The sequence below is a fragment of the Ursus americanus genome, chromosome 7 (assembly GCF_024610735.1).
Source record: "Ursus americanus isolate L20-20 chromosome 7, mUrsAme1.1.p, whole genome shotgun sequence".
NCBI classification, from domain to species: Eukaryota; Metazoa; Chordata; class Mammalia; order Carnivora; family Ursidae; genus Ursus; species Ursus americanus.
In genome coordinates this window covers 11,990,111-12,016,839 of record NC_142133.1, presented here as the reverse complement: position 1 = coordinate 12,016,839, position 26,729 = coordinate 11,990,111, and the positions used below count along the sequence as shown (strand labels likewise).

Here is a 26,729-nt window from a genome sequence, read left to right as displayed (position 1 = left end):
TGAAATAGGCTTAGAATAATGTGTACTGGCAGGGCTGCTACGGGAGAGAGAGGAAGATGCAAAAAGTTCAGGCTGTGAAGGGATTAAATTGAAATAGAGCTACAGGCCATTTACTGGTCTTTATATTTTGATTTTGGAAGTTACCAAACAGCCTACCTCTGTGTATGTGTGCTATGTAATGTCTAAGATGAATCCCAGTGCACCCCTCCCTCCTGGTGTTTATGCTCTGTGGAATTCTCTCTCCTGGAGTATGGGCTGGACCACATTTCTGATGAGCAGAACACTGCAAAAGTGATGTGATGTCACTTTCAAGATTAGGTCGTAAGAAACTGTGACTTCTGTCCTGCTAGCTTGTTCTCTCTCTTGCCTTCTAAGCTTCCTTGCTCTGGTGAAGCCAACTGCTTTAAATGCCCTATGGAGAGGACCCACGAGGCTGGTAGCCACAGCCAGCAAGGAACTGAGATCCTCAGTCCAACAGTCTATGAAGAACTGAATCCTGCCATCAACCACCTCAGTGAGCCTGGAAGCAGATCCACCTTCAGTTGAACCTCAAGATGACTTCAGCCCCAGGCAACACCCTGACTGCTGTCTTGCGAGCCAGAGAACCCAGCTGAGCTGCACCCAGGTGCCTGACCCCCAGCAACTCTGAGATAGTAAATGTGGGCATTTTAAGTGACAAAGTCTTGGGGTAATTTGTTACTGAGAAACAGGTAACTAATACAGCATACAGAACTCCAAAGCAGGGATCAGCAAACTTTTTCTGTAAAGAGATAGATAGTAAATATTTTCAGGTTTGTGGCCATTATGGTCTCTCGCAGCTACTCAACTTTGTTGTTGTAGCATGAAAGCAGCCATAGACAATACTGAAATCGATGAGCATGCCTATGTTCCAATAAAACTTTATTTATAAAAACAGGTGGTGATTTGGCCCCCTGGCTGTAGTTTGCCAACCCCTGCTCTAAAGTTGCCAACCCCTGCTCTAAAGTACAGGTTCTGTGGGAATATTATTATTTTTTAAAGATTTTATCTGAGTGAGAGCAGAGAGAGAGAGAGAGAGACAGAGTGCATGAGCAGGGATAGAGGTAGATGGAGTTGGAGAGGCAGACTTCCCCACCGAGCAGGAACCTGGGATCATGACCTGAGCTGAAGGCAGATGCTTAACTGACTGAGCCACCCAGGCACCCTGGAAATATTATTTTTGAGTTAAAATGGTCTCCATTTCACCACTGTATTACAAATTAGTTTAACAACAACAACAAAAAGCTCAACCTATCACAACACAATAATCACAGACAGTTGAAAATAGAAACAGATGTCCAATTGGTAAATAACCTAAGAAGTTAAAATATTTTTTTATGATAAATGGATACCTCTCTATTTGCATCAGGTATGGAAAAGTTGAAGTCCAAACTGGAGGTAAATTTGAGCCAGAAGAACACTTACTAAATCAGCTGTTTATATCACAACTTCGATCACAATAGCTCCTTAATCACGTACCCGCTTCCCCCTCAGGCATCACGCTTTTCTGACAGGGAGAACGGATGATTACCTTTGCTTTTTGACAATGGTGATGGCGGCTGCTCTGTAAACACTTCTAGGGGTGGGGAGTCATGGTGGTCGAAGTCTTTGTCCATGGCTTCTATGAGACTGGTGATGTCTGAGTCCTCTGAGCTGTGCCGTGTGCTGCTGGCACGTTCTGGGTGGGAAGGGTGTGAGAGGGGGGCGGGTGACAGCCTTTCCAGCTGCGGGTCCTGGTGCTGAGGCACTGGTGGTGGTGGTGGAGGCGGCGAGTGCTGCTCCAGCGGGCTGTGGACATGGTGCTGACTGCTGTGCTGGCTCTGTTTGGCTCCTTTGGACTTTCTGCCTGCTGCATGACCTTGGGCCACTGCGTTTGAATCTAAGACAAGGGGGCTTGCTTTGCTAGCAGATTGTGCAGAAGTCCTGCTAGAGGTACTTGAGCTGTTTTTTGCTCTGACGTTTTCCACGTCAGCTGAGTTTCTATTGCTGTGACTGCTGTGGGGGTGGACCGGTGGGCCACACTGCTTGTGACTCCCTCCACTGGGTCGGGATGACGAGCCGCCTACTCCACAGAACCCCCTACTGTGACCAGGGTCACAGCTGAGTGTGTTCAAGCTGAAAAAAGGACCGAATGCAGATCAGTACATAGCAACTTACAAAATCTAAGATTAAAAAAAAATTTTTTTTATCTCATCAAGATAGCCACAAGAGAAATATAAAGTACTCTAAGGTGAAAAAAAACCAGCAAGAAATGGGATACTTTCCACAATTTTACAGGTTCTATTCTATCTGAAAATTTAGGATCAAGTCAGTGATCTAAGAATATTTTAACCTTCAACAGCACAAGAAAAACATGGGATCTGTTGTGAGTTCTAGTAGAGAAGACAGTTATACACAAGAGATTGTGAAGTAATTAGAATTAAGATTTCTTCCCCCTTGAGCAAAGATGAAAAGAAAAACTTATTTTTTCTTTTAATTATATCAGCAACATCTATGTGTACTAAGAATTTATTTCCAGCATGTGAACATACTTTCCTTCAGATGAAATACCAACGATTCTCCTGAGATCAAATGGTCTTCCCACATCAAAGGGTGGGTTCGAGGCCTCAAAGGATAGTCGCCTTCGAAATGGCTCCCAAATTCCTTGAGCTTCTAAATAGGCTGTTCCAATTACCAAGAGAAACAGTGCACTGTAGGGGCAAGAAGGTGGAGAGTTGGGATTCATGTTAGTGTAAGAGTAACAAAATCTGATATTAAAGGCAGAGCTTCTTGGTAAAGTACAACAGGATATAAAAAACCGAGATGCCTGTGACAATTTTTACTGGACTGGACAAAAACAAAGTGTTATGGATAAAAGCTCATTTTTATAGAATGCCAACTTACATGGAGGCTTATATAGAGGAAATAATTACTTCTATCAGAACAGACACTCGGAAGATACTTTTTTCCTTTTACCAAGAAGAAGCTTTTACCTTGCGGTTTTAACTCTCTAGACCAACTCTTTTTCCCTTAAAGGATGTGTGGGGTAACCATGTAAATTTAGAGGCAAGTGTATCAGATTCTCCAAACACATAAATATACTGAAAAAAAGATAAGCTTGCTGAGGATTAAAAAAATATTTCTCACGTTTCGTGTTGCTTAGGTCTGTTTTCAAAAAAATATTATATAATGTTGAGTAAGTTACCTGTGCCCAAATCAAGTAACTTTACCTGGCAAATTATGAGTGTTTTTTTTTTTTCCTTTAAGAAATTAACATGTACTTAATTCGTATGAGAAATTTTAAAGGTAGAAGACTTTTGCGTAGCCACTCAAGCGGGGTTCAGCTCTGACTGCTCCCACTAGCAGACGCAGGCTTGATCAAGGCAAAAAGGTCTGTCCTGCTTGCTGACAGATTCCCAGCTCTCAGAACAGTGACTGGCACACGGCGGGCATGCGAGGAACAGTGTCAAGTGATGCCTGAATACCAACCTCAAAAGAAGACACAAGTACCTCATGATTCCCGAGATGATGATGTACAGAGCCAGCTCCCAGTTGGGTCTGGGTAGGGCTTCTGCACAGGTTGCTAACATATGGTATGGAAGGGATGCATTCAATACAAATACAAATTCGGAGCCACTGGTTGTTATAAACTTCAGTTCACGAATAACTCTAGAAGCTGTGAAATCAGGAGTAAACCTGAAACAGAATAGCGGCAGTTAGACTAGTTTTAAAAATACACCGCAGCAGTTACATATAAAACCAGTCCCACACACCGTTGAAACCTAACAGAGAATTTTAGAGTTTGGTACTTCTATCCGACTTCCTCATTTTAAGATGGAGAAAAAGCATTATCCTATGAGATTAATAACAAATACAACAGTATTCTGTCGATAACTAAAGCAACTGCATGAAAAAGAACAATAATCAGCATAATTATTAATTCAGGAAGCACCCTCTGAGCTTCTCTCCCTCCCTCTGCTTTTCTCCTTTATCTGAATCCACTCTTTTCTCTCAGGATATATTCCCAGTAACGCCTTAAAAAACACACACACACAGAACTTTTCCATCCTAGCCCTGGTGATCTTCTCTTCATCTCCTGCAGTACTGCTTTCTGGCCTAATTATTTTATTTTTATTTTTTATTAACTGTATGCTCTCTAACCAGATGATCGGCACCTTGAAGAAAGGTCTTTTATTCTCTACTGTACCTTTAGGTACCAAGCACTACGCCTTACATGAGTATTATCATTATGTACTGAGTGACAGTCCATTGAAGATCATGAAATTATCACTCAATTAAGGGGGCAGAGGTTACATCTTATTACATAAACTCGATAATCTAACAAGTTATAGCAATTACTTGCTAAAATAGGCTGCAGCTATTCCTGATACAGGCATTAACACTGTCTTCTGACCAAAACATTATGCTCTCCTCCATTGTACAATATGGAAAAACTACACATGTGTGATACAGGGACCGCTCTATTACTGAGACTGAATTTATAACCAATTTCCTACCAATACCTTATGCTTTAACACAACCCTGGAAATAATTCTGAAACTGGTTTCTAAGATTATCTGATCCACTTTGGATATACAGGAAGTTTCACAATTTTGAAAACAAAGATATGAAGAAATAACTGACGATTAAGTGGAAACAAATCAAAGGAGTAGATTTGTGGATAAAGACCTTTTTTTGTGAGTATGAAAACATATCTTTGCACAGTTTGAACAACTGTAGTATTTGAGGTTGATGAGAAGCTGGTGATTCACTACACTTCATAAGAAAATACTTACAATATGATTATGTCTTTAGAGGCATTGGCACTTAGTGCAAACTCCTGACAATTAACAACTTTAAAGCCATATCCCTCACATGAGTATCCACTGACTTCAATGGTTTCGATGTGAATCTGAAGTTGCCCCGTATTCTCTACTTTAAATGTTCTTTTCAACGTGAAATTTGGTTCTCTTAGTTTCAAACCTAAAGGAAAGAAAATCAAGAGTGAATATAAATCTTGTTAGCATGTGCTCCAGGTCCAAAGGATTATCACATTCTCCATAAACATATGCCAAACATCATGAACCACCGCCTCATGCCAAAGGGATTAGCTGGTACCCAGACTTCATCAGGAAGTACTCCACTTTGTCATGTCATTTTAGAAAGCAAAAGTTTAATTGTGCTTTATTTTTCATACTCAGAGTAAATCATCTAAGACATGCAACGAAAACTGAACCTTTAAATCTCTGAAGATCCAAATCAAACAACCCTGAAAGCAAGTCAGGGTATTTCATTAAAAATCTTAAGTATTCATCACTAATACATACATGTACGCAAAGAGAAATACTCTTCATTTTTGGGGAATTATTTATTTTTGGAAGCCAACACTGAAAGTTGTGCCCCTGAAACTGTTAGGACTACTTACTATCTGTACAATCTTTCAATAATGCTTCTGTGATTTTAAAGCGTAAGGAACTCCCGGGGCCTGGAAGCTTGCCTGCCACCCTCAAGTTCTCAGTTGTTCCTTGTCCTTGGACCATCACAGCATCCAGCACAGTCAGGTTATTCCTATGCAAGAAATACAGAATTTTCTCCCATTTAATTTGTATAATAAATTATAAGTTCACGTAAATTACAGATAATTGATCTATAATTTTTACGGCTTTTTAATAAACCATGTAGAAATGAATATGCTAAACTTCAGAGTGAAACATTTACATTTTAAGAATTTAAAAATCTTTACACACAGAGAAGGAAGAGCTTTTCATTTTTAAGAGTCACACATGGTACAGTAAGAACACTACTCAGGTTTTCAAGTTATAAACGGAATCACAGAGGTACATTTCATCAGGTGTGGTATGGTGTGTGTGGTTTTGGACAAAGTGAATACCCTATTTAATAAATCAGACACACAACCTCATATTAAAACAAATAAAGTAGGACTTCTGAATAAGTACTAAAAATCAACGCACACTTAAATCACAGAACATACCTGATTATGATTAGTGAAGAAACAGTTCTATTGTGAACTGGAGTAAACTTTACTTTGACAGATTTCTTTTCTCCAGGTTTTAAAATTAGGTTTAAAATTGAATGTCGAGAGAGGCCTTCTGTAAACCCTGTTGAACTCTGCAGTGGATGAGCCTTGAATCATTGGGAAAAGAATAGAAGTCACTACTATATTCTTTGGAAAGAAGTTTTTTCCTTTATCCCATCCACAGCCCAGTACTAGTTTCTTGAATTGATCGAATGTGTGAACAATTTTACCCCTCATGATTTAGATACTGGTTAGCTTGCAAACAGAAGTGGGCAACAGGTGATGACCCTTCTCATTGTGCATTAAGTCCCCAGAAGGGCTTTGATCCCCACGTCACCAAAGTCCCCATATTTGTACTAGGCATTTATTTTTGTATACATATCTTCTTACTTTTAACATTAAAAATTTTTGAAATGTAATACACATATATAAAAAGGACACAAACCTAAGAAGCATAGCTCAATGTTTTAGCACAAAGCAAACAGCTGTGTAACCAGCATCCAGCACCCTGAAGTCCTATGGTTGCTGCTCCCACCTTCGGCCAGTTTTCCTGTTCCTTCACCCTCTGATGGCTATCAGCTGAAGGGTCTTCAGGGTGTATCAGATTTTTTTTTTTATTTGTAAAAATATTTCCAACTCATATCAATCTATCTTTGAATTTTATTTTGAAAGCTCAGCACATAATTACTGTTTAACACTTGATGACTGACAGTTTAAATAATAGGTTTAATAGATGGCTTTTTAAAATTTTTTTATTATGTTATGTTAGTCACTATACAGTACATCCTTAGTTTTTGATGTAGTGTTCCATGATTCATTTTTAAAAAATAATTTTTGTTATATTAGTCACCATACAGTACATCCCCAGTTTTTGATGCAATGTTCCATGATTCATTATTTGCATATAACACCCAGTGCACCATGCAATATGTGCCCTCCTTAATACCCATCACCAAAAAGATGGCTTCTAGACAGGCAGTTACAGATAAGATTTAAATATTCGTTTTTTATTAAAAATACCATAGTTCACTTAAGGATACACCGTTCTGATTTCTAAGCAACATTAAGTTAAACTTTTTTGGGGGGAAGGGTTGGCAACAGTTGGCTACAAATGTCCACTGCTCTTCATGGCTCTGCTAACATGTGGAAGGGGAGTGAGGTTTGCATGACTTTCTGTTCCACTTGGCATAGTTAGGTTCAAAACATATACATCTATCTACTTGTGTTACCATAATTCTACAAACATAACTTAGAGTCAATAGACTTCATGAAGCTACTACTTTTTAACTCATGCTTCTGAGGCAAAACACATTCTTTTGCATCTAACATTCTTTTCTATCAATGTTTACTAGGACAACAGAATATCCTGACTGCTCCAAAATGGTTGGTCAATAAGTTCTCTTTTAGATAAACTATTCTGAGTAACTGATGGACACATTATATACTCTACATATATTTCCAATAAATACTAGCTAATTTCAAGTCTGATGACTTGGCAAACATTTGAGGATGTTGTGATACCTCAGGAATATCATTAAGGCCTCAATTAATTCTCAATAATTCTGCAGTAGTGGCTTTTTAGAGAGTGACCAATGGGACCAACAGGGATCTCAGAATCTTTTCAGGGTATCCATGGTGTCAAAATTATTTTCGTAACACTGACAGATGCTATCTGCCTTTTCCACTGTGTCGACATTTGCACCAGTGGTCAGCAAAATCAATGCGGGTAAAACAACTGACCCTTCAGCTTGAAGTAAGGCAGTGGTATCTACCTTCCCTACTGTCTTCTTCACTGCCATGTACCTGTAGTTAAAAAAACATTCTTACTGATTAAGCAGTTAACGATACAAATCTTAATAAACCCCAATTTTTGGGCACATGCGTTTTTAGTATTGTTTGATAAAATGGGAAGTATGCATAAAGCACTCCTGCTGCCTACTGAAGCGCCATGTTGTCTTGAAAAGCTATCATTTGAGATACAAACTGAATTAGCTGCTTTTCTCATGGAAAACCATTTACAGTTGAAAGAATGATTGACAGTCAATCTGTGGTTGTTCAGGCTTGGGAATTTGGTAGACATTTTCACAAAAATGAAGTGCATCTGTCCAATTAAGGAAAAATAACTGAAGTATTTGTTGCCAATGATAAAATTTGAGTGAGAAAATTCAGAATTTTGGAAAACTTGAATCTACCCCTGTGAACTTCACAGCTTTCCAACAGTTAAAGAATTCCTTGATGAGATTGGTAGTTATATAAATGAATATGATTTTTGTGGATTTTGTAGAGTGAATCATGTCAACATTTGGAAGCTCCGCATATCTCGGTGAACCAATATTTTCCAAATGACTGATACATGCTGTTAGAAATAATTAAAAAAGCAATTAAGACACTCTTCTTTTGTAACTACTTATCTGTGCCAGGTCAGGTCAGATACGTGTCATATACTTCAACCAAAACGATGTATCATGAGAGACTAAATGTAGAAGCAGTGGGAATCTATCGGTGTACTAGGTCTGAGCGCCATTAAAGGGATCTATACAAATGTAAAACAATCTGCTCTTCTTGCAAAAATCTTTTTGGGAAAACACAGCAATTTTAAAATTTTATGTTACCTATGCTAAATGGAATGAATTTATTATTATTACTTTAAATGAATTAAATCAATATTTTAAAGATCTTTCAGTTTTTTCCCCAGTTTTGAGAAATAATTGACATACATCACTGTATAAGCTTAAGGCATGACGATACAATTTATATATATTGTAAGATGGTTACCACAACAGGTTCAGCCAGCATTCACATTCTCATACAGATACAGTGAAAAGAAAAGAATGAAAAAAAGAATAAAACGAAAAAAAATTTTCTCCTTGTGATGAGAACTCAGGATTACTCTCTTAACAACTATCTATTATACAGCAGCACTGGCTATAGCCAACATGTTGTACATCACATCCCTAGCACTTACTCGTCCTGTATCTGCAAGTTTATACCTTTTGACCACTTCTCTCCAAATCCCTCGTCCTTCGCCCCTCTGCCTCTGGTAATCGCAAGTCTGATCTCTTTTTCTAGGAGTTTGGGATTTTTTCTTTTTTAAATTCCACATATAAGTGAGATACAGAACTGCCTTTCTCTGTCTGACTTATTTTACAAGGCATAATACCTTCAAGGTCCATCCATGGTGTCACAAATGGTAGAATTTCCTCGTTTTTTATGGCTGAATAATATTCCATTGTATATGTGTACACACACACACACACACACACACTACAACTTCTTTATCCACTCACTCATTGATGGACACTTAGACTGTTTCCATGCCTTGGCTATTATAAATAACACTGCAATGAGCATGGGGGTGCAATATCTTTTTGAGTTAGTGTTTTTGTTTCCTTTGGATATATTCCCAGAAGTGGAATTTCTGGCTCATACGGTAGCTCTATTTTTAATTTTTTTGAGGATCCTCCATGCTGTTTGCCACAGTGGTTGTACCAATTTAAATTCCTACTCTTCTTTCCACATCCACAGCAGCATTTGTTATATCTGGTCTTTTTGATAATAGTCATTCTAACAGGTATGAGATGATATCTTATAGTGGTTTTAATCTGCATTACCCTAGTGATGTTGAGCATCTTTTCATATATTTTTTGCCCTTTTGTAGAAAAGATCTATTTTAATTTTTAATACGGTGAATACTGCTAGATGTAACACACATGAACAAAAAACCTTTGTAGTCATGAATAATTTTAAGACTGTAAAGGAGTCCTGAGAGTCCTGAGACCAAATACTTTGAGGACCACAGGTTTTATAACCACTATAGAGAACTATGATAGAATTTATCCTAATTTTACCCTAAGATCTAGAATTTCATATTTAGAATACATTTCTGAGATCTAGAGTATTCTTATTCATCTTCCTAACTCTCACAGTGCCTACACTTCAGTGTTTTATACCTTGTAAATAACACTGAAGAACTTGTATTTGATAAGAAAAAAAGGTAAATATTAGCTCATTTACTTTTTATGTGTATTTCCTCCCTTATAAAAGCAGAGTGAAAGGACTTTCTGATTATTGAGCTTTCTAATTATCTGGAATCTAAATAACCTGGAGCTTATTAGGTTGTTATTTTATGCATGGAAAAAACCCGCCATGAAAAGATTCCAAGAGAAACGCAGGAGACTAGAATATATGACTGCCTACGTTTCAGTCTGGTGTTCTATTATTTGCCAGAAAAAAGATATATTGAAAATTACTTTCTTATGCAAAATTGACTTACAGACAATATAAAAACCTACTACTCTACAAAGGTTTAGCTTACACATGCTTTATAGACTAAAACACAAAACTATGGGAAAGAACACAAGTATTTCAAGAACTACAGAATATCTGGTTTGACAGGCTAATTAGGGACTCCTAATCAGCAATGACCATGTGCCATGACAGTATGGGCGAGGGCTCTGGAATCTGAGAGAACTAGACTTGAATTTGGTCCTGCCAGTTATCACAGGTATGAACTTGGGCACGTTCCTTCCTTTTCCTGAGCTTTGCTTTTCCCCAGCAACAGAACAAGGAAATACTTACCTCTTGGGGTAGTTAGTAATTGCTCTGCCTGGCTGCTGTAATGATCACATGAAATTACAAACGTGATTTTACCTGGTATAATGCTGAGACACACTAGATGCTCATGAAATACTGGGAAGCATTCTTCAATACAGCCCCCAAATACTAAAAACCTTCTCACTGCTTTTCTTTCCTGGCCTCCTTAGCCACAGATTGACTTATCTAGTCAACATTCACCACAGTCTTCCCACACACCAAGGAACCATTTGAAGGGCTTGCCATGAGTTTAATCTGTTCAATAACTATGGGTCTGGCACTAACGGAGCTTACAATTTTATTTGGAAGTATCCAAAATAAAAATTTAAATGACCAAGCTCAATATTTTGAAGCTTAATGAACATAAATTATGTTGGTATATACCTCGTTTAGACATTCTCAGGGTTTCTGGTAGCCATTATTACACACCTTCGTGGACTGAAGGAGTGATGCCTGCAAACAGGGACCTTCTACCCAGTGTGCCTCATGTTGATCTGAATCCCATTCATTCCTCCAGGGGTTTTTTGCCTCTAAAATAATTATTGGACTGCTCTGACTTCTTCAGTAACTTGCCTTTCAACCAAATTTAAGGATAGTCAGTAATTTCCCTCCACATTTGTAATGATCATATCATAGAGTTATTTCTTAGGGATAGTATGAAGTTTACATACTTACACTGTTTCTGAAGACTTGGAATTCTAGTGTTCTTAAATCTATCTTTGCCACTTTACTCAAGTTAAACCTAAAAATAAAAAATGTACATATTTTTCTTTATAAACAGCATCATAATTAAAAGGTAATTAAAGTAATTATCAAGTTTGTATTTGATTTGCAAATTACCTTTTGGCAGATTCTGAGGTCAATATTACCAGATTAATAGCCTTCCAAAAATTAAAGGTCACAACTTATAGTTAATATTTTGTTCATTTTTAAAAACTAAAATACTTAAAAGGTTCCACTTGCTTTCTCTTCATAATCATTTACTTTTTTACATTTTTTTAGAAAGGAATTCAACATTACTTTTTCTTGTCTTAAACTGAAAACTCTTCTAGATACTTAACACATTATCAGTATCTCTCCCCAGAACCTCCTCTCAATTTTAATTACGGATCTAGAATTTCTCTAAGCCAAATCTATAACTGTACGAGCTGCAATGAAGTTTTAAAATGTGTAAAATAATAATTCAATGCTAATATAGAACATTTTGATTATTTAAAGCAGTGCTTACCTTGATATTAACTTATCTACAAAGACTGAAGGATTGGAATATAAAGCCAGAGGAATAAATTGAATATAGACAGGAACATCTGCAGGATTTTCTAAAGTAATTTCTTCTTCCTTAAACAAAGTAACAAAACAGTAAATGAAAGGTGTCCACAGTTAAAAGTAAGAGTAGATACTTTATAGCCCTATTATGAATTTCCAAAAACCAATGTTACTCTGAATACTTACTGAGGAGCAGTTTGTATTAGTAAGTGGAAATTTCAAGTGCCGGGGTGAGCTAATTATAGAAGGCCAGGAGAGCTCAGCAGTGATTTTTGATAGTATATTTTTTTGAAGGTCTGTATTTACTTCAAACAAAGCGCTCAATCTAGAAAAAATAATTTGTTAGTTACTATATCAAAATGAAATATTTGAGTTTTCTGAAAATAAGAAATTCTATTAGGCTTGTATACTTGAGACATTTTACTCTGGCCCTGAATAAATATAGGTTTATTACTTCTGACATTTTAATATACTTTTAATAGACATGTATGAAGATGTCTCTGTTTTGGCACAAAGAGTTGCCAAAGTATCACTGATCACCTGTCTTGGTTTTGTACTGAATATGTGAAGGATAACATATGGTGTTAAAGGATCCTAAAGGATCTTGCAGCCTAGTGGAAAGATCTAGAAACCAACAGCAGGGTGCTGATGAATATTCATCAGTAGAACTTATGAAAAGGCAGTACACTGCTTGGCATATGGCTTTTTCCCCCCTGAGATTAAAAAAAAAGAGGGAAAATCTTGATATGCAATGAGGATGCCAGTTGAAGTGGTAATACATATGAGGGTTTTGCACAGATATATGTAAAGTTTTCAGCAATATTCAGGGCCTCATTTGAATATTTCCCTACTTACCAGTATTCATAAGCCAGCTGTTTAGACCTGAATAACATATTCACTAAGGAAATAATATCACACACAGGGCTAAGGTTCCTGGGCCCAAACACTGAAACCCACATTAACCCACAATACTCCTGAATTGTGACACTCTAATATTGGTAAGAGTACAGGTTTTATAAGGCTAGGAACAGAAATTCTCTGTAACATGCATGGTGACAAGGGAACACAAAGGCAGGAGCAGGGAGAACGCCACAGTCACTGTGCACCTGGGATACGACGGTATGGGGCAGGTGGGAAGCCCAGCTTCTTAGCTGTGGAGCACTGGGCACACAGGGAGGAAGGCAGAGGTTTTGGTGGGTGGGAGGTGAAGAGGTTCTTCAGCAGCACTCTAAGTTATCTATTCATAATGTTAACATTTAGAGACTGTCTATACACTGTAAGGTCTGTAATGGAAATGTAGGGGACCAAGAACTAGTGAGTTCATTAGAAGTCTCTCTCCACTTATTTTCACTCTTTTAAAGTAGAAATTTAACTTTTTTGTCTTAAGAAAACTTTTGATAGTAGATAGTTCAGATACACAAAACCCTCAGATTCAATCACTAATGGTTTGAAAAATTTATTTGGATACTGACAAATACATTCAAATTAGCCAAGTGAAGAAGAGCAGTTTTTATCAGTTATCATATTATCAATATTCTAATCAAATTCTCTTCTGGAGCACAAGAAAGATCGTACTTCTAAACTGCTGAGGAAGGGTGTTCCTGCTTTTAAATCCAGGTGTGGTAGTGATTTGTCATTAGCACGTTTTCTGCCTGCCAATGACGTATGGCTGAGCCTTAATGAACTGGGCTCTGGGTACCCCTTAAGGGCTCAGCACTTAGAAAGGGAGGAGGCAGCTCTTTTCACAATGAGCAAACGGACACTGGTCTCCATCACAGGATTAAACCTAGGAAATGTTGTCTTTGCCTTTAGCAGAGGTCAGTGGTAGGTAAAAACTTTCTCATGCAAACGGCTGTATCTAAGGTGAACAGTGCATTCATCCTCTATAAAGACAACTTCAAGTGGTTCTTTGATTTTAAGGAAGTATCTAGAGCACTGGAGAAAAGAGAAAAATGGTAGTGTGTATATTTCTGAGCAACATGCAATTAAAATGGCAATTCAAGATGCCTCATTAATAATTTTCTGAAGATGAGATATTATTTTCTTAGCTATAGAGAAGTAAACATTAGAAAGTAGGATCAACAGAGACATTTCAAACTTGTAAAGATAGTTAAACATACTTAAAGCAAAACCACTCACCTATGACCTGAATTTTCCTTTATTCCCATCCATCCTTTGAACAGGCTTTGATGCAAATCCCAGTCAGCATCCCATGTGTCTTCCTGCATGGCTACACCAGGCTGTACTTTGGGTTCGGCTAAAATAAGGAAACATTTGTTATGACAAACTCAGCCCTATCAATAGGGCTCAGCCAATCAATATCCACTTGTCAATTTCCCTCAAATGATTTCCATAGTACCAAGGGATAGAGATGGACTTTCAAAGTGGCAGCCTTTCATCAAAGAATATTTTGGGTGGAGTGAAGGGGATGAGAGAGAACAGCAAGATAACTTACATTTGGATAGAAAAGGCAAGCCAACATAGCAATGATCCCCACACTGCAGTCCAGGATCAAAGTAAATGTTTGCAATCTACAAAGAGGCACAGGAGAACCGTGAATCCCAAATCCGCAGAAGGTCACAGTAACACAATACTAACAGATGGGAATCCTCAAATACAATGTTTTCAAACCTTTGACTTTTTTCCTGGCTCCAAGTCTTCCTTATTGCCCCGTAATCGTTTGTAGTAAAATCGCACATCTTCTGACAAAGATCGTATTTGTTGTATCTTTACCTTCTGTGAGAAGGAATTCATAATATTCAAGCTTTGATGAACTATTTTCCCCTGAAGGAAGGAAACAAACAAACTCATTAGTATATGGTTGGATTTTCTTAAGAGCACAAAATTTAGACCTAACAGACATATTTTTCAGAAACCAAACCCCAAAAGACACAGAATTTTTATCACTTGATAATCTCTAATTTTGTAATCAGAGGCCTCCCTAATATATCTATACTTTCTCTCTCTCTCTCTCTCTCTCTCTGTGTGTGTGTGTGTGTGTGTATGTATATTTATTTATTTGTTGTTTTCATGGCCTGTTATACAAAATTAGCAGGACAAATCTCTGTCATCTTGTGAAAATGAAATAAAATAAGAAAGTAAGATAAATGTTCACATTTGTTAAAATAATGAAGCTGCCAACAAAGGTAACAAACAGAGATAGCTTTGAATAAAGGAAATGGTCATTGTCAGTTTGTTAAGCAAGGTTTGTTTATGCCAAGGCCAGGCTGCTCTCAAAGCATCCAAATTCAGGATGAAATAATTTAATTCTGAAGTCAAAAGCCAAACAAGACAAAAAAAAATCAGATTTATTTTACTTAGGAAGCATCTTCTTTTTAAAAGAGAAATATCATTTGTGCCAAAAAGAAATTAGGCATCTTTTAAAAATACAGGTTATCAAATATCTTAGTAACACAGCAGACAGATTAAATCACCAGATAACCAACGATTGTTCTTATCAGCTGCATGTTTCTCCTTATGATAGGGTATCAGATTTTAAGTAAAAAATTAAATGATTTAAATAATCCTCAATAATAATTATATTATAGTTTTTACTTTCTTTTGAGTAAAGAATTTTATCTTATAATCAGATTCCTAGTCATTTGAAGAAGTCTCCAAAATGACCGTACCCACTGAGCTAATATCTGGTATTAGAAGACACAGAAGTTAAGAGAGTACACAGAAAAAAGAGTTGAATGAGGGTTGAGGTTAAAAGTAACACTCATCATTTGCAGCCCAGCCAGAGGTAAACACAGCAGAAAGGTATCAGAGGTTGGGTATGCTGCTGGGGCAGGGAGAACACAGGAGGAGGAAACACAAAGCCTTTGAAAGCCTGAGCCTGGCCTCTAACCAGCTGTGTCTTCCTGGCTTGCATCGGTAATAATCACTTTGCTCAAGTACATGTCTTGTCTCTCAGGGGTGTGTGAGTGTGGGGGCAGTCAAAAGAGGTAACAGATATAAAAGTTCATTTTATGATGGTATTCAAATACTAAGTATTAAACCACGAGTACTTGAAATGCTAATTTGGATGTACTGTTTTCATCAATTGGCACTAGTATACTCCAATGGACAAGAGATTTTACAGAACCTGGTGACTGTTATGGAAAGAATGTGAACCCCCCCCCCAATACATTGAAATTCTAACCCTCAATGTGATTGTATTAGAGGTGGGGCTTTTGGGAGGTGATTAGGTCATAAGGTTGAAGTCCTAATGAATGGGATTAGTGAACCTAAAAGGGGAAACAAACTGAGGGTTACAGAAGAGAGGAGGGTGGCAGGATGGGGTAGCCAGGTGGTGGGTATTAAGGAGGGCACGTGTTGTGATGAGCACTGGGATATGCAACTATGAATCGTTGAACACTACATCAAAAACGAATGATGTATTATTACTATATGCTAGCTAATGGAACAATATCATCATCATCATCAAGTTGAGACAAAAGAGCTTGCCCTCAGTCCCGGCTCTTCTGGCTATGGGACGATATAGTGAGAAGACAGCCATTTGCAAAACCAGGAAGAATGCCCTCGCCGTACACCGATCTGCCCGGTGCTTTGATCTTGGGCTTCCCAGCGTTCAGAACTGTGAGAAATAAATGTTTGCTGTTTAAGTCACCCAATCCATGGTAATTTGTTATAACAGCCCAACTAAGGCAGTAACATCAACTTAATTTGTGATTCCAAGTAAATATCTGGTCATGTAAGCCATCTGAGGATGTCTAAAAGTTTGATCAGCACCTTGTTTTTATACAGATGCTTTCTCATTTACTCCATCCATGGGCCTTTCACTGTGCCATCTACTGAATTATTCCCTTCCAGGATTTATGCTGTGTTTAAGGAGATCATTGATTGAAAAGGCAGTTGAAGAAAGGAACAAGGTCTTTTTGGATAAATAATGAAGTTGAGTTCTATGTAGTCAGTGCAAAGTGGAATGACAAGAAGACAAAGAATTAAGAATCAAATATGCTGAACCTATGAACTCGAAATTGATCTTTTTAAGGTGCTAAATTCTAAATTTAGGTTTTATTGTATATAGCATTAAGATTTTTACAACATAGTTTTCTCATAACCCACTACGTCTCCTTCTACAGGGTAAGGGACACTTCTACATTTGCCCCCACATCTCCTGAACTGACCACATCACCTTCCTGCAAAAGGCGGCAAGCTCTTGGTTTCCCCGTTTCTTTTCTCTTTATTCTCTAGGTTCAAACTCTAAGTCATATTTTTGACTCTATCTACCATACCCATACCTGCTTCAATTAATAGGACCTTCTCAGGATAATTCAAGCACAGTTCAAATCTGAAATGTCTCTTGCCTAAGGTCTCTTCTCCATTATTTTGCTCCTTCATCCACCATTTACCTACTAATTGCCTGCTTTGGGGATAATTATCCCTTTCCTCTTAGAGGATCTCAGAGTCTCACTGGGAAGACCAACACATAAGGCAATATTTAAAGCACATGTGAGGCTTGCTGCAAGAGAGTAATTTAAAATCATTCCAAGATCATACATGTAACACTTAGTAACCATCTAGTGGAGTCAAGAAATCTTCAGAGAGGAGATGACAATGGAATTGAATCTTGGAAGATGTGAGTTCTTTGACGGTAGGGGAAGAGGAAGGGCATTCAAAACAGACTAACAGCCAAGGCTTAGAGGTATGAAAGGGCTTTACTGCCTCTGCCAACGCCCTAAGCTCAAATCTCCTCCTGACACTTTTCATATGGACTATGAACAGAGTCCCCAGATTGGCCTCAGGCACTCTACTGTCACCTCCTTATGCACCCTATATCTACTTCTGCCAGAGAAACAATGTTTAAAGCTCAGCTCTAATGATGTCAAGCCTCTGCTTAAAAACTTTAGATTTTCATGGACTTAAATGCATTGATTTTTTTTGGTGGTTTTCTTTTTTTGAAAAATTTTTAAATTATTTTTTAAATAATAATTTTTTATTATGTTATGTTAGTCAACATACAGTACATCCTTAGTTTTTGATATAGTGTTTCTTGATTCATTATTTGCGTATAACACCCAGTGTTCCATGCAATATGTGCCCCCCTTAATACCCATCACTGGCCTATCCCAATCCCCCACCCCCCTCCCCTCTGAGGCCCTCAGTTTGTTTCCCAGAGTCCATAGTCTCTCATGGTTCATTCCCCCTTCTGTTTACCACTCCTTCATTCTTCCCTTCCTTCTCCTCCCCATCTTCCTATTTCTTATGTTCCATAAATGAGTGAAACCATATGATAATTGTCTTTCTCTGCTTGACTTATTTCACTTAGCATAATCTCCTCCAGTCCCGTCCATGTTGCTGCAAATGTTGGGTAATTGTTCTTTCTGATGGCTGAGTAATATTCCACTGTATATATGGACCACATCTTCTTAATCCATTCATCTGTTGAAGGGCATCTCGGCTCCTTCCACAGTTTAGCTATTGTGGACAATGCTGCTATGAACATTGGGGTGCATATGGCCCTTCTCTTCACTATGTCTGTATCTTTGGGGTAAATACCCAATAGTCCAATTACTGGATGATAGGGTAGCTCTATTTTTAACTTTTTAAGGGACATCCACACTGTTTTCCGTAATTTTTTTTTCATACTATCACTCCAACATGTCATTTCATCTTCTCTTAAAATTTCCCTCTATTCTTGTCAAACTGGGCAACTCACTGCTACATAAAGCCATTTCAGACTTTACTGTCTCTGTACCTTCAGGTTGATCCCAGGGACCTGAATGCAAGTTCTTACCACCCCTCTCTGTCCTGCCAAAAGAAATTCTAAGCCAGCTCACATGCACCTTCATCCATTACATGTATATTTCACTCACAGCACTTCATTTTTACACCTTTTAGGGTAATTTCTACATCCTGCTTTACATTTATGAATCATGGGCCCATTTCCCAATCTAGATAGAAAACTTTTTGAGAGAAGGGACTATTTTTTATTCCTCTTTATACCTCCTATGGAACCTGGCTCAATGTCTTACCTTAAAATAAGCTACTAATAAAGAATAACTGACTTTACTGTTGGAATCTAGGAACTTAGAGGTAAAGGCAAAGAAAAAGATTACAAAAAAAAAAAAAAATCTATAAATTAAATCTCTTACTGGAAAGGAAGGTGGAAGAACCATATGTTTTGGGAAGCAAGTCAGCGAACCCACCGCAATTACAGCCTTCACAGGAATTGTTAGGATCTGTGGAGTGAAGAAGCAGACCATAAAGAAATTAAGTGTTTAAGTCTGAGATTGATCTTGACCATTATTGCATTATTTTTGAGGATGTAAAAAAAGTCATCTTGGGACTTATACTAGTAATAACCAACTCAAAAGCAATATTAAAATTACCCACGAAAACTTTAATTTGATCAATGTACTCCATAAAATGCTCTGAAATACAATACATTTCCATGTATTTCTCAGTGACTCATTGAAAACATGGTAAATGAGATGAAACAATGGGGAGGGAATGAAGAATAGATTTTTCATAATATAGGTAATTTTGTAGACTATTAATTTAAGAAAGTCAAATTGTACTCCTAAAACAATGTATGCAACACTTAGCATTTTCTAGAGTTATATAGTTCTGTATTTTTTGTATGCAGCAATAAATTAACATCAACTTAATTTAAAAGAGTTGAACATTATAGATGTTGAATATCAACTCACACTCTGTATGTAACTCACAAAGATACTTAAGATATTTTTTCCTAATTCTCATTTTTATCCATACTAACAAAAATTTGTCTTAGCTATGAAATGTACTTACTGCTCTCATGAGTGATAAACATGAATTTTTCACTTTTGGAGGTAATTAATTTGACACACTCCCAACAACCTATTATTATTATATATGATTTACACAATTATAATTAAATGACCAGTTCTATTTATTCCGAATTAGCTTTCTTTCATGTGGGGGCTGTATGGCTGAAAACAGTTAGGAGACCAGTGGAAGCAATTGTTGAGTTTAGCAGTGTTCGACTTCCTGAAGAAGTTGTAAATATTAAATTAAAATACTTAAGTGTGGCAGAAATATATCCATTCAAAAATCTCATTGAATGCAACATGTTAAACACCACAAAGAGTCTTTCAAAAGCTCAATGATCTTCACTCTGCCCTTGACTTAGAATGACTCATGTAAATACAATCGTAAGAACTCAAATTAAGATGTGATTTCTTGATTGTATCTTCCTTTTTGGAAATATTACACAGTAATATATTAATGATTGCAGAAGAAGCAATGACCTCATTCAGGAATTTCAGTCAGGATCTGTGCAATGCTATAACTATGTGTAAGCAGATTTCCAACAGAGCAATTATGAATGTGCCAAAGCCATTTTTCTGAAGTTGTTTTTAGTTAAGAGGTTTGGGTTTTATCAGAAAACTAGGAGCTAATGAACACCAAGATTTTGTAACTATTCTCAAAAGCTCAGTTTTTAAGGTATGAAACAGGTAAACTATAACTTTATCAGTAAACTCAGTTGTTTCTATAAAAACAAAAAAGGACTGAATTATCAGAAAAACCGCGATGACATGTATCTCATAGTCTTTACCTCATAGTCCGTGGTGATCTGTATGGCTCCATCATGAATCCCTTCCAGTTTTTTTGCAGTAAGTTTGACTCTGAACACTGCAAAATAGCCTGAAGCTAATATTACCTGTATGTGGTAGAAATGACATCATTCATTAGCCCTGTTAGCTGCAGTTTCCTATTAAAACGGTAAAGAACACTATTTGTGATGACCTGACCTCCAAATTCTAACATATACTGTGTGACACTGAATTATAATACCATCTTGTACAAATATCTCAAAATAATGCCCATTCTTAGATGCTTATTTACTACATTTATTCCATGGGCCACCAAGAAAACTGGCTCCCTGAGGAACAGATTCCCATCTGCCAAGACGGAAAGGGGTATGGTCTTCACATATCATGCGTGTACCTGCACCGACAGAGAGGGTAAGGGCTGGAGCGAAGGAGTCAGATCCAAAAAAATCATCACCAAGACAGATGTCGAGGGACTTACCCCCTTCTTCTAGGGGGTTTTATGGCTTCAGTCCTAAATTTAAGTCTTTCATTCATTTTGAGTCGATTTTTGTGTGTGGTGTGGGACAGTGGTTGTCCACTCTCCTTCTGTCAAGCACTTTTCAATTGTGAAATTTCCAAAGAAAAGTAATTCATTTTGTGAAGTTGCACTTTAATTATTAGTTATATTTTATCTAGAATTCATAGTTACCTTAAAATAACAAACGTTGATTGACTAAACATACTCACTTTCTCCTTTTAAGAAGTATTTTCTGTGTGTATGGTGACATAATATAATAAAAAAAATTTAAAAAAAAAGTATTTTCTGTGTTGGTTTTGTTTAATTCTAATGCTTTCTACTCTACTGTGTAGAAATATAATAAAAAAAATTAAAAAAAAAAGTATTTTCTGTGTTGGTTTTGTTTAATTCTAATGCTTTCTACTCTACTGTGTAGAAGGCCCAAATCAGAACACGGGTCTGAAGAACAAAGAATTGCTGGCAATGTGTGTTTCATAAGGAACAGGATGATAATTTAATTCATAGCTTTGGGTTTTGGGAAAACAGCTGAAACTTAAAGCATTATAAGCTTAAAAAAAAAAATCATTTCGTGGAGTTGCTATTTTGAAGTTGGCACCTCACTACAACTTCCTATTTTAAGAGTTCGTAACAATGATCTCATCTTTCTGTCCCTCGTTTTTAAATTTATAGTTTTATATAAAAGCTAATTCTAAAACTCTAAATTGTCAAATGGGCTTTATGTTATTAAATGGACCTCTCAAATTTAAATAGCATGTGTTAACATATGCTATTTATTGCTAAGAAATGATCCAGATTTCTAGAATTATTAGATTTATAATGTCTTACTAGGAAACAGTAAAATTCAAACAGCTGGGAGTACATATACATACGATTTTACACTAACTTTACTGTTTGAAAGAAACACATTAATGGCTGGCTTAATTATTACCCTTTTCTGGCATTCTATTTTTATTAAAAATAAAACTTCAGCTAGAGTGACAAATATTACTTTTCATGGACATATACTTGTTTTAAAAGGAGGCTTTATTTTTGAATCAAATTTAAAACATTATAAATTATTAAAATATAAATAGCCATAAATTACCACTGTTCACAAATATTATGGAGCTTGAATGCTACATAGCTGCAATTAGAATATACCTTATTTAGTAGTTTTCCACTTTTTCATAAATCATCTTCCAAGTTTCTACACACAATCATATTTATAATTTTTTATTTACTTTATATTCAATCATAAAATCATGATTTACTTTACGTATTTGACTGTATTTGAAATCATTAATAACACTATTACAAACATCTTCATTTTCACAGCTTTCGGCTCTTTTTAAAAAATTTTAATACTTTTTATTTATCCTAATATATCTAAATTATTAACACTTCAACATGTAACCAATATTAAAACATTATCAATATTTTAATATTATTATTAACAGCTTACAATCCCAAACTAAGTCTTCAAATCTGGTGGGTATTTGACACAAGACATCTTAACTGAGACTAGCCACATTTCAAGCGGTCAGTAGCCACATGTTAATTAGTTCCTACTGTCTTGGGCAGCACCGTTTTATACCAGTAAGCTTTTAGCTCTTTAAATTACTTCTATGGGAAGAATTCTCAGGAGTGGTACATATTGCCAAAATGCCCTCTAAAATAGTTATTTTGGAGGGTCCTTCTGGCACAAAGTATTTAAATAAATTTTTATAGCTTATGGCATTCCACGGAAGTGTATTTGTCAACCATCAGTGCATAAGGACATTTTCTCTCTGTTTTGTACGACTGCCACAAGAAATTCTATCCTTAACTTACAGATGAGATATGTCATGCTCCTTCTCACACAAGGTTATTCTACTCATTCTGTTCTGAATTGGTATAAACTCCAAGTTCCATTTCCAGTAGGGGTAAGGGCTTTGACTGATATATCTGTTTTTTATTGTTTCACGCTCTTTTATGACCAAATGTACATATTTATGACAGAGTAAAAGTACATGGGCAGATCTACAAAGGGATCAAACAAGGTTTGTCTCACAGAAAACTGGCCAGAAATATTCTGTATAATCGAAAACACTTTCTACCAATGTGCAGGGACGGCTATCTCTTTCGCCAAGTAAATTCAGTGAACACAGGGTTAGTTTAGTATCAAAGTGAATTTCTCTCGTAATGACACTTGTATTACAAAAAGATTATTTAAATTTTCTTTGTTATAGAACTTTCTATGACAAGGTAGAACTGTGTCTTAGGAATAGTCTTTTGTTTGGGGTTTATTTTTATTTATTTTTGAAGATTTTATTTATTTACTTGACAGACAGAGAGACAGCCACTGAGAGAGGGAACACAAGCAGGGAGAGTGGGAGAGGAAGAAGCAGGCTCCCAGCAGAGCAGGGAGCCCAATGCGGGGCTCGATCCCAGAACCCTGAGATCACGCCCTGAGTCGAAGGCAGACACTTAATAACTGAGCCACCCAGGCGCCCGTTTGGGGTTTAGACATACAGCTAAGTTTAAGGCAACAATAAGAAAGTTTACTTACTGATGACTGGTCTGATAAAGAGGATTTTTCTAATTCTGGAAGGCTTGCAATGATTGTACTCCTGTTGCCTCTTTCAGTAGCTACGAGTTCTATTGATAAACCGTCTCCTATGATGTGCCAACTTTTTATAGCCAACTTAAAAAAAAGAGAAAGATATGAAAGGGATTATTGTGGCATGAGCATAAAATACTTAAATGTGATTTAGAATAAAAACAGATTTTTTTTTACCTCAATTGGATTGCTGTTTATAATTGCAAATAAAATATTACTTGCTTCTGTAGCACTCAATATGCCAAAATCTATGAAACGTTCCTCTATTTTGGGGGGTAATACAAAGTACTGAAAAGATATAAAAGACTAGATCAAACACTAAATCACACTTTTATAAAAGCATGTTACCAAGAGAAAGTAGCTATATGGGCATACTAAGATTTCTATATTTTATGTCAATATATACATATACACACAAATATAAAATATAATTCAGAATTCTGTACAATGAAGTATTTTCAGTAAATCAGAAATGAAGACATTCATAGTCTCTATGGAGAGTCCCTTCTCTGAAGGCACTTAAAAGAAGCAGGAAGCTAAAGGACTAGGGAAGGGTAAGTAAAATCCCAGTGGATTGGGCAAAAAGTCCTCGGTCTCAGTAAACATTATGTATTCATGAGAGCAGCCAAAAATATGTAATCACTCAAGCAAAACAAATGAAGAAGGAGTGGGATAATATTGAAAAGTCCCTCCAGCTCTGACATTCTTATTGATGTTGGCTTTTCGGAGAACTACATCTCTGTATGTTCTAATTTTCTTTTTACGTTTCAAATCTTTCTTATCAGTCTTATTTCTTATCCAAAGTTCTTTCACTGATTATCCTAAGGATAGCTTAGTTTGGATTTTTTTTTTCCCGGCTTATTTTCTCTATTAGAAAGACCTTAATATTCTTTCCTGCTATTCTAACCGTGTATCTTCATCACCTTACTTTCTTCTTTATTATTTGGTTCTTTTCTTTATGCTGTATTTCCTGGTTTCCTCTTTGCCCTCCTTGCATTATTTTTTCCTGCTTATTATTTTCTTCCACTTAGTTTGCTTTCAGTTTCCCCGTGATTACAACACTTTAAAAGCAAAACCAAGAGAAAGTCCAACATGGAAAAGATCTAAGTGCCAACTGTAACAAAAGGATTCATCTGTGCCACAACAAGAGATGGCAACTGGGAAGGCTGAAAACCAGTTATCCTGAAAGTACGGAGAGGAGGGATTAGAGCAACTTGTAGAGTTCAGAAAATGGCAAAGTTAAAGCATGTACAAAATGACTGCCTAATAATACCTGAACACACAAAAGATGGCCAGGAGCTTAAATTTTAAAGGTAGACAACATACTTACATCTAAAAAGCCTGTATATACCCGCACAGGTAAATGAAATTTAGAAGCATTGGTAATAAGCAAAATATTGTTATCTATGTGCATGGATGATGTGGAGGGCATAAAAAACAGAGTAAAAATGTATCCTGATTCATTTGGAAGAATTAAGACTGGTTTGCTGAAGTTGTGAACCTAGGAAATGAGGGGAGAGAAAAAAACAATGGGTCAGCATCATCTAGTTGGTAGATTAGTAAAATGAAAAGTGTGGGGGTTCCCAGACATACTTTAAACATTGTTTTGGCTTCTTCTGGCAGCAACACATCATGAATGAGGATCGCAAAGCTGAAAGTGTTAGTCAGGTAAATTGGCCTTTCCACAGGGTCAGCAGGACTGTCTCGGATGTGAAATAATGTGGCAGCATGATCAAATCCCAAATAACTATTTGAAAAAACATAAAATAAATCATTTTTATCTCTATGCGTTAATTGAAAATCCAAGTTCTTCTGTTGTAATAATTTTACATTTAGCATTAAGGGCTATTGCTGGAGAATCAGAACTATGAATATTTTAGAGCTTGGGCACATGATTTAAAACAAAACAGATTGCAAAACATTGACATGTAATACAAAGAATTATTCTCTATTGAATTATATGCAATCAAACAATTAAAATCAAGAACGTATTAACAGAAAAGTTTTAAGCTACTTAAAAAAAATCATGTTTCTCATTTAATTGCAACCAGCTTTGTTAAAATGAGTTCCTACCAAGTTGGATATTAAACTATTATTGTTTCATGTATAATCCAAAAATGAACTACATATATTATTACCCATTTATAAAAAGTTGTAATTCTAGAACACTGTTTACGAGTTTATAAAGGAATAGAAATGATTTTGTTTCAAGTGCCAATATACTTTAATAACAAGCCACAACCACTTGTATGTTACAAAAGGAATTACAGAAAGGAATTAGCTCCAGTGACTTAAATGTTTTTAAAAATCATAAATTCATTTTTCTATTGTATTACTGAGTCACTAAGACTTGATTTAAGCCCAAATCATATCATCCCGCTTATCTTTTTCTTCTAAAAAAGTAAAAACTATAAAGTGGAAGTTGTTCTTTTCAACAATAATTTCATGGAGTTTATGTGAATTTGGCTACTACTTTTGCCAAGGTCAATTAGTAGGAAAACAGAATTTACTGATTAGTGAAAAGTTATAAAGCTTATTTTAAAGAGAAACTCACCCATCTAAAACTTCTGCTTGATATGGTATTTCAAGTTTAGAATAACTCTTTTCCTTTGCTTTAACAGTTATTTTCCCAGAAAACTGAGATGGTTTTTTTGCCTTTGACGCTAAGAGGAAACATAAAAAAATAATCTATCACCTTTGCTACCAGAGTTTCTACAGAGGAGGATGAGAGTGACTGTAGACTGACAAAATCTTTTAAAAACAAAGTTGAGCTTTCAGATTGGCGAACAGGAGACTTTTACAACATTTTACATCGAATATCACTTCTTTCATCTAGAAAAGGGAAAAATATTTTAATTTTCCTGTAATGGGATTAAACAGATAAGGAATTAGCAAGTGCACGCAATCTTGGAGGAAAAACACTGTGTTTGAGCTACTTCCCTAGAGCCGTAAGCTGTGGCTTTCCTCACACCAGCGCTTCTCACACTGGGCACTGTTAACATTTCCGGCCAGGTTAGTTCTTTCTGGGGTGCAGGGGCTGTCCGTCCTGTGCACTGGAGGATGCTCGGCAGCGTCCCAGGCCTCCACCTGCCAGACAGCAGTAGCAGGCCCCAGATGAGACAACCAATGTCTGTGGACACTGCCAAATGTCCCCTGGCCTCGGAGGCAAAACTGGCTCCCACTGAGAACCACTGGTTG

The 26,729-nt window shown here is 36.6% G+C and overlaps 1 protein-coding gene across 2 annotated transcripts in view; it reads right to left on the bottom strand.

Annotated features, from left to right (window-relative positions):
- TMEM131 (transmembrane protein 131) overlaps window positions 1–26,729 on the bottom strand; it is a 234,989-nt gene that overhangs the window by 35,220 nt on the left and 173,040 nt on the right. For both annotated transcript variants that reach the window (XM_087863335.1, XM_045771747.2), the window contains exons 13-31: window positions 26,086–26,194; window positions 25,125–25,278; window positions 24,862–25,032; window positions 23,709–23,819; window positions 23,481–23,615; window positions 20,439–20,543; window positions 18,994–19,080; window positions 14,525–14,677; window positions 14,349–14,424; window positions 14,033–14,150; window positions 12,080–12,218; window positions 11,856–11,965; window positions 11,303–11,369; window positions 5,990–6,141; window positions 5,423–5,565; window positions 4,794–4,980; window positions 3,508–3,693; window positions 2,550–2,708; window positions 1,550–2,133 (exon numbers count right to left, since the gene is read on the bottom strand). In XM_087863335.1, coding sequence (XP_087719461.1) covers window positions 1,550–2,133; window positions 2,550–2,708; window positions 3,508–3,693; window positions 4,794–4,980; window positions 5,423–5,565; window positions 5,990–6,141; window positions 11,303–11,369; window positions 11,856–11,965; window positions 12,080–12,218; window positions 14,033–14,150; window positions 14,349–14,424; window positions 14,525–14,677; window positions 18,994–19,080; window positions 20,439–20,543; window positions 23,481–23,615; window positions 23,709–23,819; window positions 24,862–25,032; window positions 25,125–25,278; window positions 26,086–26,194 — 2,946 coding nt within the window. The remainder of the gene's footprint in view (window positions 1–1,549; window positions 2,134–2,549; window positions 2,709–3,507; window positions 3,694–4,793; window positions 4,981–5,422; window positions 5,566–5,989; window positions 6,142–11,302; window positions 11,370–11,855; window positions 11,966–12,079; window positions 12,219–14,032; window positions 14,151–14,348; window positions 14,425–14,524; window positions 14,678–18,993; window positions 19,081–20,438; window positions 20,544–23,480; window positions 23,616–23,708; window positions 23,820–24,861; window positions 25,033–25,124; window positions 25,279–26,085; window positions 26,195–26,729) is intronic.